Here is a 12,479-nt window from a genome sequence, read left to right as displayed (position 1 = left end):
CTAGTCTGAGGACCGAGGCATGATTGAGTTATAGTTTAAACACTTTGAAGAGAGATGTCATGAAGTGTTAATTTCTCCAAAGCAGGAGGTCCGAGGACCCGGCATAGCTAAGGTTCTGTTTAACAACTTCAATAGATGCTAGTGTGTGTAAATTTCCCCAAAGCAGGAGGTCTGAGGACCCGACATAGCTAAGGTTCTGTTTAACCACTTCAAAAGATGTTAGTGTGTGTTAATTTCCTCAAAGCCGGAGGTCCGAGGACCTGGCATAGCTAAGGTTCTGTTTAACCACTTCAAAAGATGTCAGTGTGTGTTAATTTCCCTAAAGCAGGAGGTCCGAGGACCCGGCATAGCTAAGGTTTTGTTTAACCACTTCAAAAGATGGCAGTGTGTGTTAATTTCCCCAAAGCAGGAGGTCCGAGGACCCGGCATAATTAAGGTTCTGTTTAACCACTTCAATAGATGCCAGTGTGTGTTAATTTCCCCAAAGCAGGAGGTCCGAGGACCCGTCATAGCTAAGGTTCTGTTTAACCACTTTAAAAGATGTCAGTGTGTGTTAATTTCTCCAAAGCAGGAGGTTCGAGGACCCGGCATAGCTAAGGTTCTGTTTAACCACTTCAAAAGATGTCAGTGTGTGTTAATTTTCCCAAAACAGGAGGTTTGAGGACTCGACATAGCTAAGGTTCTGTTTAACCACTTCAAAAGATGTCAGTGTGTGTTAATTTCCCCAAAGCAAGAGGTCCGAGGACCCAGCATAGCTAAGGTTATGTTTAACCACTTCAATAGATGCCAGTGTGTGTTAATTTTCCCAAAGTAGGAGGTTCAAGAACCCGGCATAGCTAAGGTTCTATTTAACCACTTCAAAAGATACCAGTGTGTGTTAATTTCCCCAAAGCAGGAGGTCCGAGGACCCGTCATAGTTAAGGTTCTGTTTAACCACTTCAAAAGATGTCAGTGTGTGTTAATTTCCCCAAAGCAGGAGGTCCGAGGACCCATCATAGCTAAGGTTCTGTTTAACCACTTCAAAAGATGTCAGTGTGTGTTAATTTCCCCAAAGCAAGAGGTCTGAGGACCCAGCATAGCTAAGGTTCTGTTTAACCACTTCAAAAGATGTCAGTGTGTGTTAATTTTCCCAAAGCAGGAGGTCCGAGGACCCGGCATAACTCAAAAGATGTCAGTGTGTGTTAATTTCCCCAAAGCAGGAGGTCCGAGGACCCGGCATAGCTAAAGTTTTGTTTAACCACTTCAAAAGATGTCAGTGTGTATTAATTTCCCCAAAGCAGGAGGTCCGAGGACCAGGCATAGCTAAGGTTCTGTTTAACCACTTCAAAAGATGTCAGTGTGTGTTAATTTCCCCAAAGTAGGAGGTCCGAGGACCCGGCATAGCTAAGGTTCTGTTTAACCACTTCAAAAGATTAGAAGATATCAATATATACCTTTAAGAACTAGCCCCGCCGCAAAGCCCCTTTGAATTGCTCATATGTTGCTGCCACTTCCTCTAATGGAGGTTCAGCGAACTCGGCCACCAAATTCGCGAGAACCTGGCCCCTGACAGAGGTACGAGGCATGTACTTGATGTCAAAAGCTCCTAGAACTGTGCCCCATTCAGCAATCCTCCCCGTATAATCCGTACTTTGTAGTATAAACCTGAGCGGAAGCTAAGTTAGGACAACAACTGTGTGTCTCATGTAGTGACTTGCTCACATAGCAAACTGGCCATCATAATGGCTTTCCCCAGGGACTCTTACTGATGGGGGTGTAATTGTATCATATTTAACCATTGCACTCACTATCACACAAGCTTTTCCCACAGATGGCGCCAATTGTAGAGACATAATTTTCAGACCAAGCCCAAAATGTAAGGGATCTTGGCCTAGTGAACCCAGTACAATAAATTTGTAAAGAGTGGGTCAAAGAGCTAGGCTTTAATGCTTGGATAACAGATAATATGGTTTTGGATGATGAGCCAACAAGAATTGAACTCGGTTTGTGCGAGAAAGTTGGTTCTCGGCACAGTCCAAGGAGCTCTTTTCTAGCATATATTGGATGACATGGTTACAGGAGTTATTGAGATTGCTATAGTGCTTTCTCTTCTCCTTTTTTCCTCTCCCATTCTCTGGGATTTCTACCCTTATTTATATTACATCTCTCCCTTCATCCTTACCCTACACGTGGACCACATGTGGACAGTTGATGGTTGTCCGATCAGCCCCCTTTAAAAGTCTTCTGGGGTGGGTATGAGTTGCCATGTCTTGTTCGAAGGGTCTTCCTCGTTAATGCGGTGGTCGCGGTTTTCCACTTAGATATTTTGAGTGTATCCTCTTGTACGTTCGTGATACTCGTTCTTGTCATTAGAGCTTAACGGAAGGTCGTCCTTGATCGTTGGGATGCATGCGGATTTGCGTTTGGCTTTATCCGAGGAGATAGTACTCCTCAGACTCGGACCACCCATGCTTCTCGGCTAAAACCACATGCTCTCGACCAAAACCACATGCTCTTAACTAAATCCCAAAATCCATGACCCCACAGTATGTATCCTTTTCCTATGAACCATTTATTGTAAGTGGGTCAACGATTTTACTGAATTATCAAAATTGGAATCGTTCAATGTGTATGCTTTGTTGTCAGTCAGAAGTTATTTTTATCGCTGATAGTTGTACTTAAAAGAGTTCCTTTCATTTGTCCCTGGCATATGATAATAAAGTCTCTAAGTGCAAGTGCAACTTTAGAAGCAGTCCTTGAAGCCTTTGGTGTGAAGGAGAATTCAAATGGGGTTGCGAGTAAGATAATATTGAATCAGTGTTGGTGATTACATTGGTTTCTTGCATTATTTCTCACCTTGTAGTAGCCTTGTTTCCTTGTGTTTAAAATGGTCATTTATTACCAGAGTCTTTATTTCCTTGAGTTTAAAATGGTCATTCATTACCAGAAAACTCTTTACTTCAAGTGATACCTCCCCAAGTGCTTTGAGCCCCATGATCTTTACCCTCCACCTTACTCTTACAAGAAAAAGAGCTGCCATTTGAGTTGGAGCTCATAATGAAAACCAGCGTGTTCAAAAGACGTGAATGCGAAGCCGTAAGTAAAGCCCGTGAAAGTTAGTGTCTAATGAAAGAGAGCAAGTGGCTCTTACTTTTTTTTTTGGGTTGATAATTCAATAATTACAACGGGAAATAGTTATTTGAACCCTTGAAGTTTGGGAAACACCAAAAGGTGCCAACAATTGAGCTCTTGGCACGGTTCTTGCAATTTATATATTACATTACATACAAGTACTGACCAGTAGCAATCAACATTCATCCACAAGTTTTACTTACTAAATAGTAGATACAGAAATGATTGTTCCAGACAATTTCCATTCAACACATACATCAAGTAAATTACACTGCCAAATGTTAATCAGGGTAGCACTCATAGTAACGTATGGAAAAAATTAACATATCTTTCTAACTGCTAAGAAAAAAGAATACTTTCTAACTGCAGAAACTTACTTCAAACTCTTCAATAAAGTTAAATACAGATTTTCAATGGAAGAAACCCCATGATGAAAGATAAAGAGGCATACTTTGAGATTCTGAAAGGCAGTCAATATTACGTATCGTTTGAAACCAGCATGCATGCCTTGGAATCAAGAAAGAAATGCATTGTCCAACAATCTCCGCATCAGTTCTGAAGTAGCCAGCTTCAAATCTATGTTCAATTAATTATTGCATATTTAACTTTCCACAGTACCTCCCCTCAACCATGTATAGGGTGCCATGCCAAACTGCAAGCTTCAAAGAGAATGAAAGACACATCTTTATTAAGGAGTTGGAGCAGCAGTGCTACTCCCAAATCCCATCTTATGCCCCAACAGTGTAAGCTGCTCAATAAACTCCACTCCTGTCAGAATTTCTGTAGTTCCATATATAACATGCTTGACAGGCTGCTGGTGCTGTACAAGCTCTTGCAAACTCCCGTACTCAACATAATTACCACCGCCAATCATGAAAACAATAGCTTCCTTAAATGGTCCTTTCAAATGACTACTACCAGAACCTGACTTAGGAGTGCGAGGATCAAATACGAGGTAATTATCAATTTCAGGATTCGGCTTCCCTTCCATCAAGGCTTCCACTGTCCTTGGCAATGCCAGTTGCCTATCACTAGATAAGAGATTCTTCACACCAGCAGTCACAGCATAAAATTTCTCAGCCCAGTCGACAATGTTATTTCTGCTGGCTGAATTTGCTGATGCCATTGAGACATTCAATGATTTCAATTTTTTCACATACTGAAATGCACTAGTATCAACCTCGGACTCTCTGAGTGCCGCTTCTACTGATTCCACTTCCAATTGATTAATGCTTTCTGAAGAGATCAGATACATGATAGCGAACCTCAGCTTATCCAGCTTTGTCCCTTTCCCTCTGAGCACACCAAGGAGCTCATTCCGATCAATGGTTCCTCTGACCAACATCTCATTCTCCTTTTTTGCATAAGAATCAAGTGACCTCTCCTTGATCTCACCCAACAAAACAGTTGCAATATTGGTGTGCTTATCTATCACCTGCTTCCGCTCTGTCAACTCAGGCAGTGAGTTCACTGCATTCATCAAATGCTTCGTGTTCCCCATCAAGTCTGTCCCATCAAACTCTGCCCCGTCAGTCCCACCGGTCCTCCTATTGACCTCATCAACATCCTTCTTATACTTGTTCAATTGAGTCTCAATCTCCACTGCGACTTCAGGAAATTCCAACAATCCATTAGCCACCCAAAATGGGTCAGAACTATCCAACTCAAACAACTTCAGCCCACCCTTTTCACCTTGTACACTCAACCTATTCAGCCTCAATCCAAGAACATCATGAACAAGAGCTCGATACCTAAAATCATGCTGTATTGCAACTGACAATTCAAAATTCCTATCAAATATACACAAAACTGGCCGCTGGAAAGAGCTTGTGAAACTCCCACCTTCTGTAAACAAATTGTTCTTCGACAACAAATGGTCTCGCAATCTCTGATCTAATGCTGAAGCAACCATCTCAGCTGGCCCACCACGTGGGCACCTAATTATTGGCACCACGGCCAGTGTAGCCAATACACAAAACAAACCAGTTACAATCCTCTCCACAATCTCCTCAATCTCACGATCCCCAGCTGATGGATCATTCAATTGCACAAAACTAGACTTCTGTGCCAACGAAAACAAATTATCCTCCAATGTCACAAACTCCAAGTACTGATCATGCACCTTTGCAATCCGTTGGATTGAATCCGAACTCAAAGTCCCAGATGCAATATCTTCAAGCAGCAGGCGGGGTACAGCAGATGAAAAATTCAAGTGAAACGTATCATACAGCGACCGGGAGGCATCAGCAATGATTCGCTGAATGTTGGATTGATTGGCTTGGACAAAATACACGGCAGGCACATCATGGACCGGTTTTCGATCCTTATCAATGAGAAAGTATAAGGTCACACCATGTTTTCGAAGGTCCTTGACATGAATCAATGGGGACAGGATGTTTTGGCAAAACTTATCATAGATCAAGATCTTGTACACCTCTTCGTTTGCAGTACCCGTTGCATTCACGGGTTGGTTCATATTCAACATTCGGGTAATACATTCTGAACCCACAAACAATATAACACATCGAATTCAATAACACATATACACTTAATTCACACATATATGAAATGGGTTATTATTTAATTGTTCGAATTTTATTTCAGTTACTTTGTTAATGCAGAGATTGACATTTTCTGAACCAAAAATTGCAGACCCAATTGAACAATAAAGAAAATAATTCCATTTCAGTCACTTTTTTTAGCCAAAAACATAAAATCTATGGATGAAATCAGGTGGGTATAAGCTAATATTCTCATAAACGAAATGGGTTTTCGGTTAGTTGTTGGAATTTCAATTTAGTTTCTCAGATTTGAAAAAAAAAAAAAAAAAAAAAATATATATATATATATATATATATATATATATATATATATATATATATATATATATATATATATATCTAAAGCAAGCAAGAAGAAGATCCAGAGTGAGAGAGGGAGAGTACCTGTTTGCCTTTGACGGAGATTGAGAGCCATGGCAGTGAAACTGTGTTCCGAGAACACCAGTAATTTTCGCTTACTTTTTGTGTACGTAAAATGTTTGTTTTGAGCTCTACAAATTTGGGGGCTCTGTGCCTGAGAAAGCGTTGCGTTCTGTCTGTGTTTTGTTTCTTCGGAAATTTTTTCTTTTCTTTTCTTTTTTGAGAATGTTTTCAGAAAATTATTTCATTATGGGATTTTGATTTTTTTTTTTTAATGTTTGATAATGACATGAAATTATTTCATAAATAACTCAGCCAACAAAAAGAGAGAGAGAGAGAGAGAGAGAGAGGGTATTATCAAATTAAAAACACTGTTTCTGTCTTTCATCTTACAAAATGTTGTTAATTTTCATTATATTTATAGGAAAATATTTAGTAAAATGTTTCACTATATTTTCAACTAGTATTTATTTTTCATGATTCTCAAAAACCGTGTTAATAAACAAAAGGAAAATATGGGAGGTTTGATTGGCAATTTAAAATGAGTTTTGAGCTTTTAAAATATTCACTCCCTCCAAATTATCGGTCCTTTATTTTATTTTGAGTAGGGTGTCAAATGGGTGGGGTTTGAGTTGGGCATAAATGGGTTAAATACACTAGCCTCATCACACACGTTTTACGCGTGCGATGAGGCTTTTTTTTTTTTAAGTAGTCCTATTTTGCAGAAAAAAAAACTATATATTTTTATTTTTTATATATATATATATAATTTTTATTTTGAAAATCTAATTTAAAAGTGAATAAATCAATTTAAAAATTAATAAGAGAGTGGTCCTAATTTTTAGGCAATGTTTTAGTGGGAGTTAGAGTTGCATTTTTACTTAATTGTCCTTTAGTTTTATCTTTACTTAAACATAAGGGTGTATGGACATTTTTGAACTAAAAAATATGGAATCCAAACAGGGGAAGCCCCTTAAATAATAGTATAGATAAATTGAGGTATTTTGGTAATTTTAGAGATTAGAGATTTTTTTGGTTATTTTAGAGATTTTAGGTCAATTTTGGTTATTTTAAAGGTTTAAGAGTATTTTGATCATTTAAAAGGTTTCAAGAGTATTTTGGTTGTTTTGGATATTTCGGATGTCTTTTTTTTATCATTACAAAGATTTGAGGGCATTTTTGGAAATTTTAGAGATTTCTGGGTTATTTTTAGTAAGATTTTGAGAGTATTTTAGTTGTTTTAGATATTTTAGGGATATTTTCGTCATTTTAGAGGTTTATGAGTGTCTTTCTTATTTTGGAAGTTTTCAAGGGTCTTTTGTAGGGCTATCCAAGCAACTTGCAGAACTGACCCAATTGGCCAAATTGACCGACCCAAACCATCCACCGCTTGATCCGACTACTCTGGCGGTCGACAGCGGGTCCTTACTTTCCAAAACCAAATTCAGTGGGTCAGCGGCGAGTCTCTTCTTTCAAAACTCGAGCCACCCGACCCGAGCAGACTATAAATGGGTTAAAACGTTTTTCAGAACTCACCCTCAGACTTAGTTCTTCTACTCACTCTCTCCTTTAACAATCTCTCTGCTCTTCGTTGATCTCTACTCTTCGCTGATCTTTACTAGTCGCCGATCTTTGCTCGTCGCCGATCTTTGCTTGTTGTCGTCGATCTCTGCCTCTTCGTCGTTGATCTTTGCTCTTCGTCCGCAACGTCACTAGCTCGTCTTCACCTCCATCGCCTCCATCTCTTAGGTTCAATCTCTCTACTCTCAGTCACTCGATCTCTCTATTCTTTGACTGCAATGTTGCTAGATGCCAGGTTTTCTCTGTCTTCGATTCACCTCCATCGCTAACATCACCCATTCACCCTTATCAGTTCAGATCTATGATTCTCTCTCTTTCTCTCTCTCTCTCTCTCTCAAGTTCAAGCTCTTAAGTTCGATCTCCCTATTTTCTGTTATTTGGGTTTGTTGATTTGTTCTTTGGTTTTGTAGTTGTAGATCTTTTGAATCATTGGTTTTGTTCTTTGGGTTTGTGTTTGATCTTTGTATTTTTAGTCGAAATCAAAGCCGACCGCCATCCACACGAGCCTAATCCGACTCGACCGGTGGGTTTTCGTGGTCAGTGACAGGTTTGGAACTTCTCCACCCGATCAGATCGAGTCAGTTGTGGGTTGGGCACAAACTCGACCTGTACCGACCCGTGGACAACCCTAGTATTTTCAGTTGTTTTAGAGATTTTCTGGGTATTTTGGATCATTTTAGAGATTTTGGGGTATTTTGGCCATTTTAAAAGTTTCAAAGGTATTTTAGTCGTTTGAGTGTTTTTAGGGTATTTTGGTCATTTTAGAGGTTTTTGGGTGTTATGGCTTTTAAAGAGATTTTGGGGGTATTTTTGGTCTTTAAAGAGGTACCAGGATATTTTAGGTTGTTTTAGAAATTTTGGAGGTAATTTGTTTATTTTAGATGTAAGGACTGTAATTAGAACCTCAGCCCACTAAGAACAGTGAATGCTAGCCTAATAAGCCCAAAACAATGAATTTGTTAGAGAGTGGGTCTCACAAGAAAATTACTTAGCAAATTAGGTGCAAGCCTTAATGAATAGGATCCCAGTCAACATGGTTAAACGTGTAAATTGGTAGAAGTAACGTTCCTTGGTCAAGTCCGAGGATGAGGGGTTCTTATATTAATCAATCTTTTTTCTGGTATATAAAGTATTCTCCTTTCTTCTTGGATTACATGCCTCATTTTTATGGTGGTCATTTCCTTATATAGTCCCTCCTCTCTACATCTTCGCCCTCCACCGGTTTATTTTCTAGGAAATCCCTTGGATACTTGTCCCATCAGGACCTTCCTGGAAGCTATGAGAGGTGTTGTGAGCTGGGATGACACTGTTCAGGTGTCATTTCTTCATAAATGCGGCCAATTCATTTGGTGTAGTGCATTTAATGTGGTGGTGATAGTCTCCTTCCTAGATATTTCTTCTTTTGTTGTCGGTTCAACTCTGCTACTTCCTTTGAAGCTTATCTTTCCAAAATGGATAACTCCATAAAGCTCTCCCAACTCAGGAACCTTAGTTGCTTCGTCACTCTCCTCTTTTCTCCTCGGCCTATTGAATTAGGTTCATACAAACCCTTTAACCATCCTCGGGCATCTATTTGTTCTCTGGCGTGGCCCATAGCCGAATAAACGTGCTCGGTTTGCTTGTCCTTACAATAGTCCCTCAAAACTCCATTTCTTTCTCTATTGATGAAAGTGGAGTTGATTTTTGCTCCAAAGCTATTCACCTGCTTTGAGCACACTCCAGACGTTTCGGCAATCGTAATGCCCCATTTATTGCTTCGCACGGCACCTTGTCCCCCACGTTCTATGACGCGATGAAGATCCTATGGTAGAGATTTTTCATGGAATTTTGAGTGGGAGCTTTCCTGCTCATCTTGTCTCCCTATATAAAGGATGTGGGGGGTCCATTTCCTTAATTTTCCAAATCTTCAGTCTCTCAAAGACACGATCCGAGGTGTTATCTATACATTTCCTTGTAAGTACCTTTTAGTTCACACATAGCCCTTATTTTCATTCATCATCATTTTTTTTTAATATTTCCTAGATGGGTAGGTTTGCAAGTTTGGTTAATATGCCCGAGGGTATAGAAGTTTTTAAAAATCAATATAATATACCACCTGGGGTTACAATACAACACTATCTCTTAGGAGACTAGCATGCTTTCAAGTCAAAAGGGGTCATGGTAATCCCTATGATTGCTTTTATAGAGGGAGGAATGTAAATTCCTATGGGGAGGGTAACTAGAGATTTTTTGATTGCTCATAGACTTTGCTCGACCTAGTGTTCTCCAAACTTATTCAAAATACTAAGTAGCGTTGATGCCTTTAGTCGTAAGATGGGAGTGAACCTCATCTATCACAATGTTAACTAGGTATACAACTGTCGATACCTTAAAGACACTGGGTATTACCTTAAAAGTAGGGTCCCCTCGATCAGACTTATTTCGTGTCTCCCTAAATCCAACAAGGGCTTGGACTAAGATTTCCTGATCGTCTCGGGTGAATGGCATGATGGCTTGCATTGTCCAATGCGAGACGGGTAGCCAGGTGGGGTGTTTTAGGTTTAAGCAAACCATCCCTTCCCCTATAGATAGTGAAAATTTTGTTGTAGTAAATATCTTTCTCTTTGGTAACTATATGCTTTTTTTTTTCCAAATCATGCCTTTGTTTCTGCTTTTACAAACAAAAACTCTACAGCCCCGAACTTCAACTTAGTAAACCGTGAGGATCTCAATAGAATACTTCGATCCGAGATCTTCCTCCATAAAGATGGACAATTGCGCGCGGCCCACATCATTTTCATGTACAAACCAATTTCCTTCAGCTTCCAATCTCCTAAGAATGTCATCAAAGCCAAGGATCCTCGGTTACAATTGATTGACGTTGCAGTACCTAAATTCATCACCGGCCCTTCCCCTAAAGGGACACATCAAGTTGAACTGCTTGATCAACATACCGTCGAAGAGAAGGTGATTCCTTCAAACTCGGAGCAAGAAGAAGAAACAATTCGAGTGCTTGAAATAGTGGACTTAGAGGAAGATTTCGAGGTATTTGACTGACCATACTTTGCAGAGTCTTCACACATCACTTCAAGATCTCTTCCCTTCACTTAAGTCAGCAGCGATCAGGAAATAGCTGACATACCAGAAGCAATGGTGTTACAACGCAAGAACACCAGCTTACTTGAATTGCTGGAGTTGCCTGCTAGAGGATCCACGCCCGAGGTGGTAGTCCATCCTTGGCCCGCTACTCCTCTTCCTTCCCACACTTCCCTTGCCGAGCTCGCAGAGAAAAAGAGGAAGAGGGAAAAGAAGGGTAGAGATGTCTAAAGAAGGTGACATCTAACCTTCTAAGGACCCAGAGCCTCAAAAAGGAGCAAAGATTGCTAAAAGGGTAGCAGAGAAGAAGCACGGCAGAGGGCTCGGGCACCGAGATAGTGCCAGATCGCTGTGCTAGAGTTCTAGTATGGAATCCCATGCTCGAGTTGGACAGAGTTCCTTTTTCCATGGACTCCTCCATTAGGGACTTCCAACAGGTGAAGGCAAACTACGTAGCCAATGCCTTGGAACAACCCCAACTCCTTCCTCAAGACATGGCTGACCTGAAGAGCCTGAAGAAGCATGAGGTTTTCCTGACCCTAAAAAGGGACTTAGCCATGGTAAGAATTTTAATTTATTACTTGCTTTGTTTCTTTATTAAATATTCTTCTAAGTAGGAGTCTAACTTATTTTGCCATTTTACTTCCTTAGGTAGTCTAGACAGTTCACATAGCTGAAGAGTGGGTGGATCACGCCTACTCTAAGCTGAAAGACGAGGAGGCATGTTGGATTTCAACTATTAAAAACATGGTCATTGTCAAGAAAAAGAACAAAGACCTCGTCATAAATTTGACCAAGACAGATTAAGAAAGGAAGAGTGTTGAGACTGCTTTGGTTGGCGCTAAGAAATAGGTTGAGGATCAACGTCAACATCTTCGTAAGGCTGAGGAGCAGCTGGCTATCGCTTGGGAGAAGATTGATTCTCAGCAAATTGAGCTAGAGAAGAAAGAGGAAGCTATGGCCCAATCAAAGCAAGCTGGCTAAGATGTTGGGGGTAAAAGAGACAGAAGATGCTCTAAAGGCCCAAGTCACGAAAATTTGTCGAGGTTACTGCCTCTAGGTGTGGACCGAGGCACTAAATCTGGCCAGGGTGGATGCTTCCTTGGAGTTGAGGAAACTTGAAAATGTTTTCTATCCTCCGGCCTTGCGGATAGCAGCCAACCCAACCCCCGAGGAGACTGCTACTCCTACATCCTTTCCCGCCGACCAATTAGCTGATGCCATTGCTGCCTTCTCAAACCTACTAAAGAAGTAGAGGTTGAACACTCCAATCCTCCTCCAGTGACTAACACCTAGGAGATGCTGTCTTCCCTTTTATCTCTTTTTATTAATTTTAATTGTATCTTGTGCTCATGGCTATCTAAACTATCCGTGCCCTTTTTTTTTTTGAACCAAGGCTAACCCTTGCTTATCTTTGCAAAATCTGATTTAACTCTCTTGTGGAGTGGAGGACCTTTTAAGACCATAAGTATGCCATATACCTCACCTACCATGGCCATGATATTCTCATGATCCAACATAGAATGCTTAGACTTAATCCTAAAATCTTAGGAGTTAGGTACCTTTAAGGCTTCAACTTACATCTAGCCATTCTGAAGACTTAAATTCTTAAGAAAAAACATAGGACCTATAGGATTGAACCTGACCACAGCCTTCTTTCAACAAATTTATATGGTCCAAGGGACCGAGCTTGACGATGTTTGATCTTGCCTAAACAAAGGTCAAATATTAACTCACTTTAGGTCCACGGTCCGAGAGGTTAAGTAGGGCCCGATTTATTTATTTATTTTT

General features: G+C 40.3%; 1 protein-coding gene across 1 annotated transcript; it reads right to left on the bottom strand.

Moving 5' to 3' along the window:
• Positions 1–3,280: 3,280 nt before the first annotated feature.
• On the bottom strand, positions 3,281–6,256 carry LOC142622453 (SEC1 family transport protein SLY1-like). The gene is made up of 2 exons (XM_075795918.1): positions 6,057–6,256; positions 3,281–5,610 (listed from the first exon to the last, which is right to left on the bottom strand). The coding sequence occupies exons 1-2, from the start codon at positions 6,085–6,087 to the stop codon at positions 3,800–3,802; spliced, it is 1,842 nt and encodes a 613-aa protein (XP_075652033.1). The 5' UTR covers positions 6,088–6,256; the 3' UTR covers positions 3,281–3,799.
• Between the last annotated feature and the right edge of the window lie 6,223 nt (positions 6,257–12,479).

Source organism: Castanea sativa, chromosome 1 (genome assembly GCF_040712315.1).
Source record: "Castanea sativa cultivar Marrone di Chiusa Pesio chromosome 1, ASM4071231v1".
Taxonomy (NCBI): domain Eukaryota; kingdom Viridiplantae; phylum Streptophyta; class Magnoliopsida; order Fagales; family Fagaceae; genus Castanea; species Castanea sativa.
The sequence above is the reverse complement of the archived record's forward strand: the minus strand, read 5'-3'. Positions and strand labels throughout refer to the sequence as shown.

Coding starts and splice junctions, on each gene's coding strand:
- LOC142622453 (XM_075795918.1), bottom strand. CDS start 6,087: ATGGCTCTCAATCTCCGTCAAAGGCAAACAG. Junction 5,611..6,056: donor TCTCCGTCAAAGGCAAACAG/GTACTCTCCCTC, acceptor TTGTGGGTTCAG/AATGTATTACCCGAATGTTG.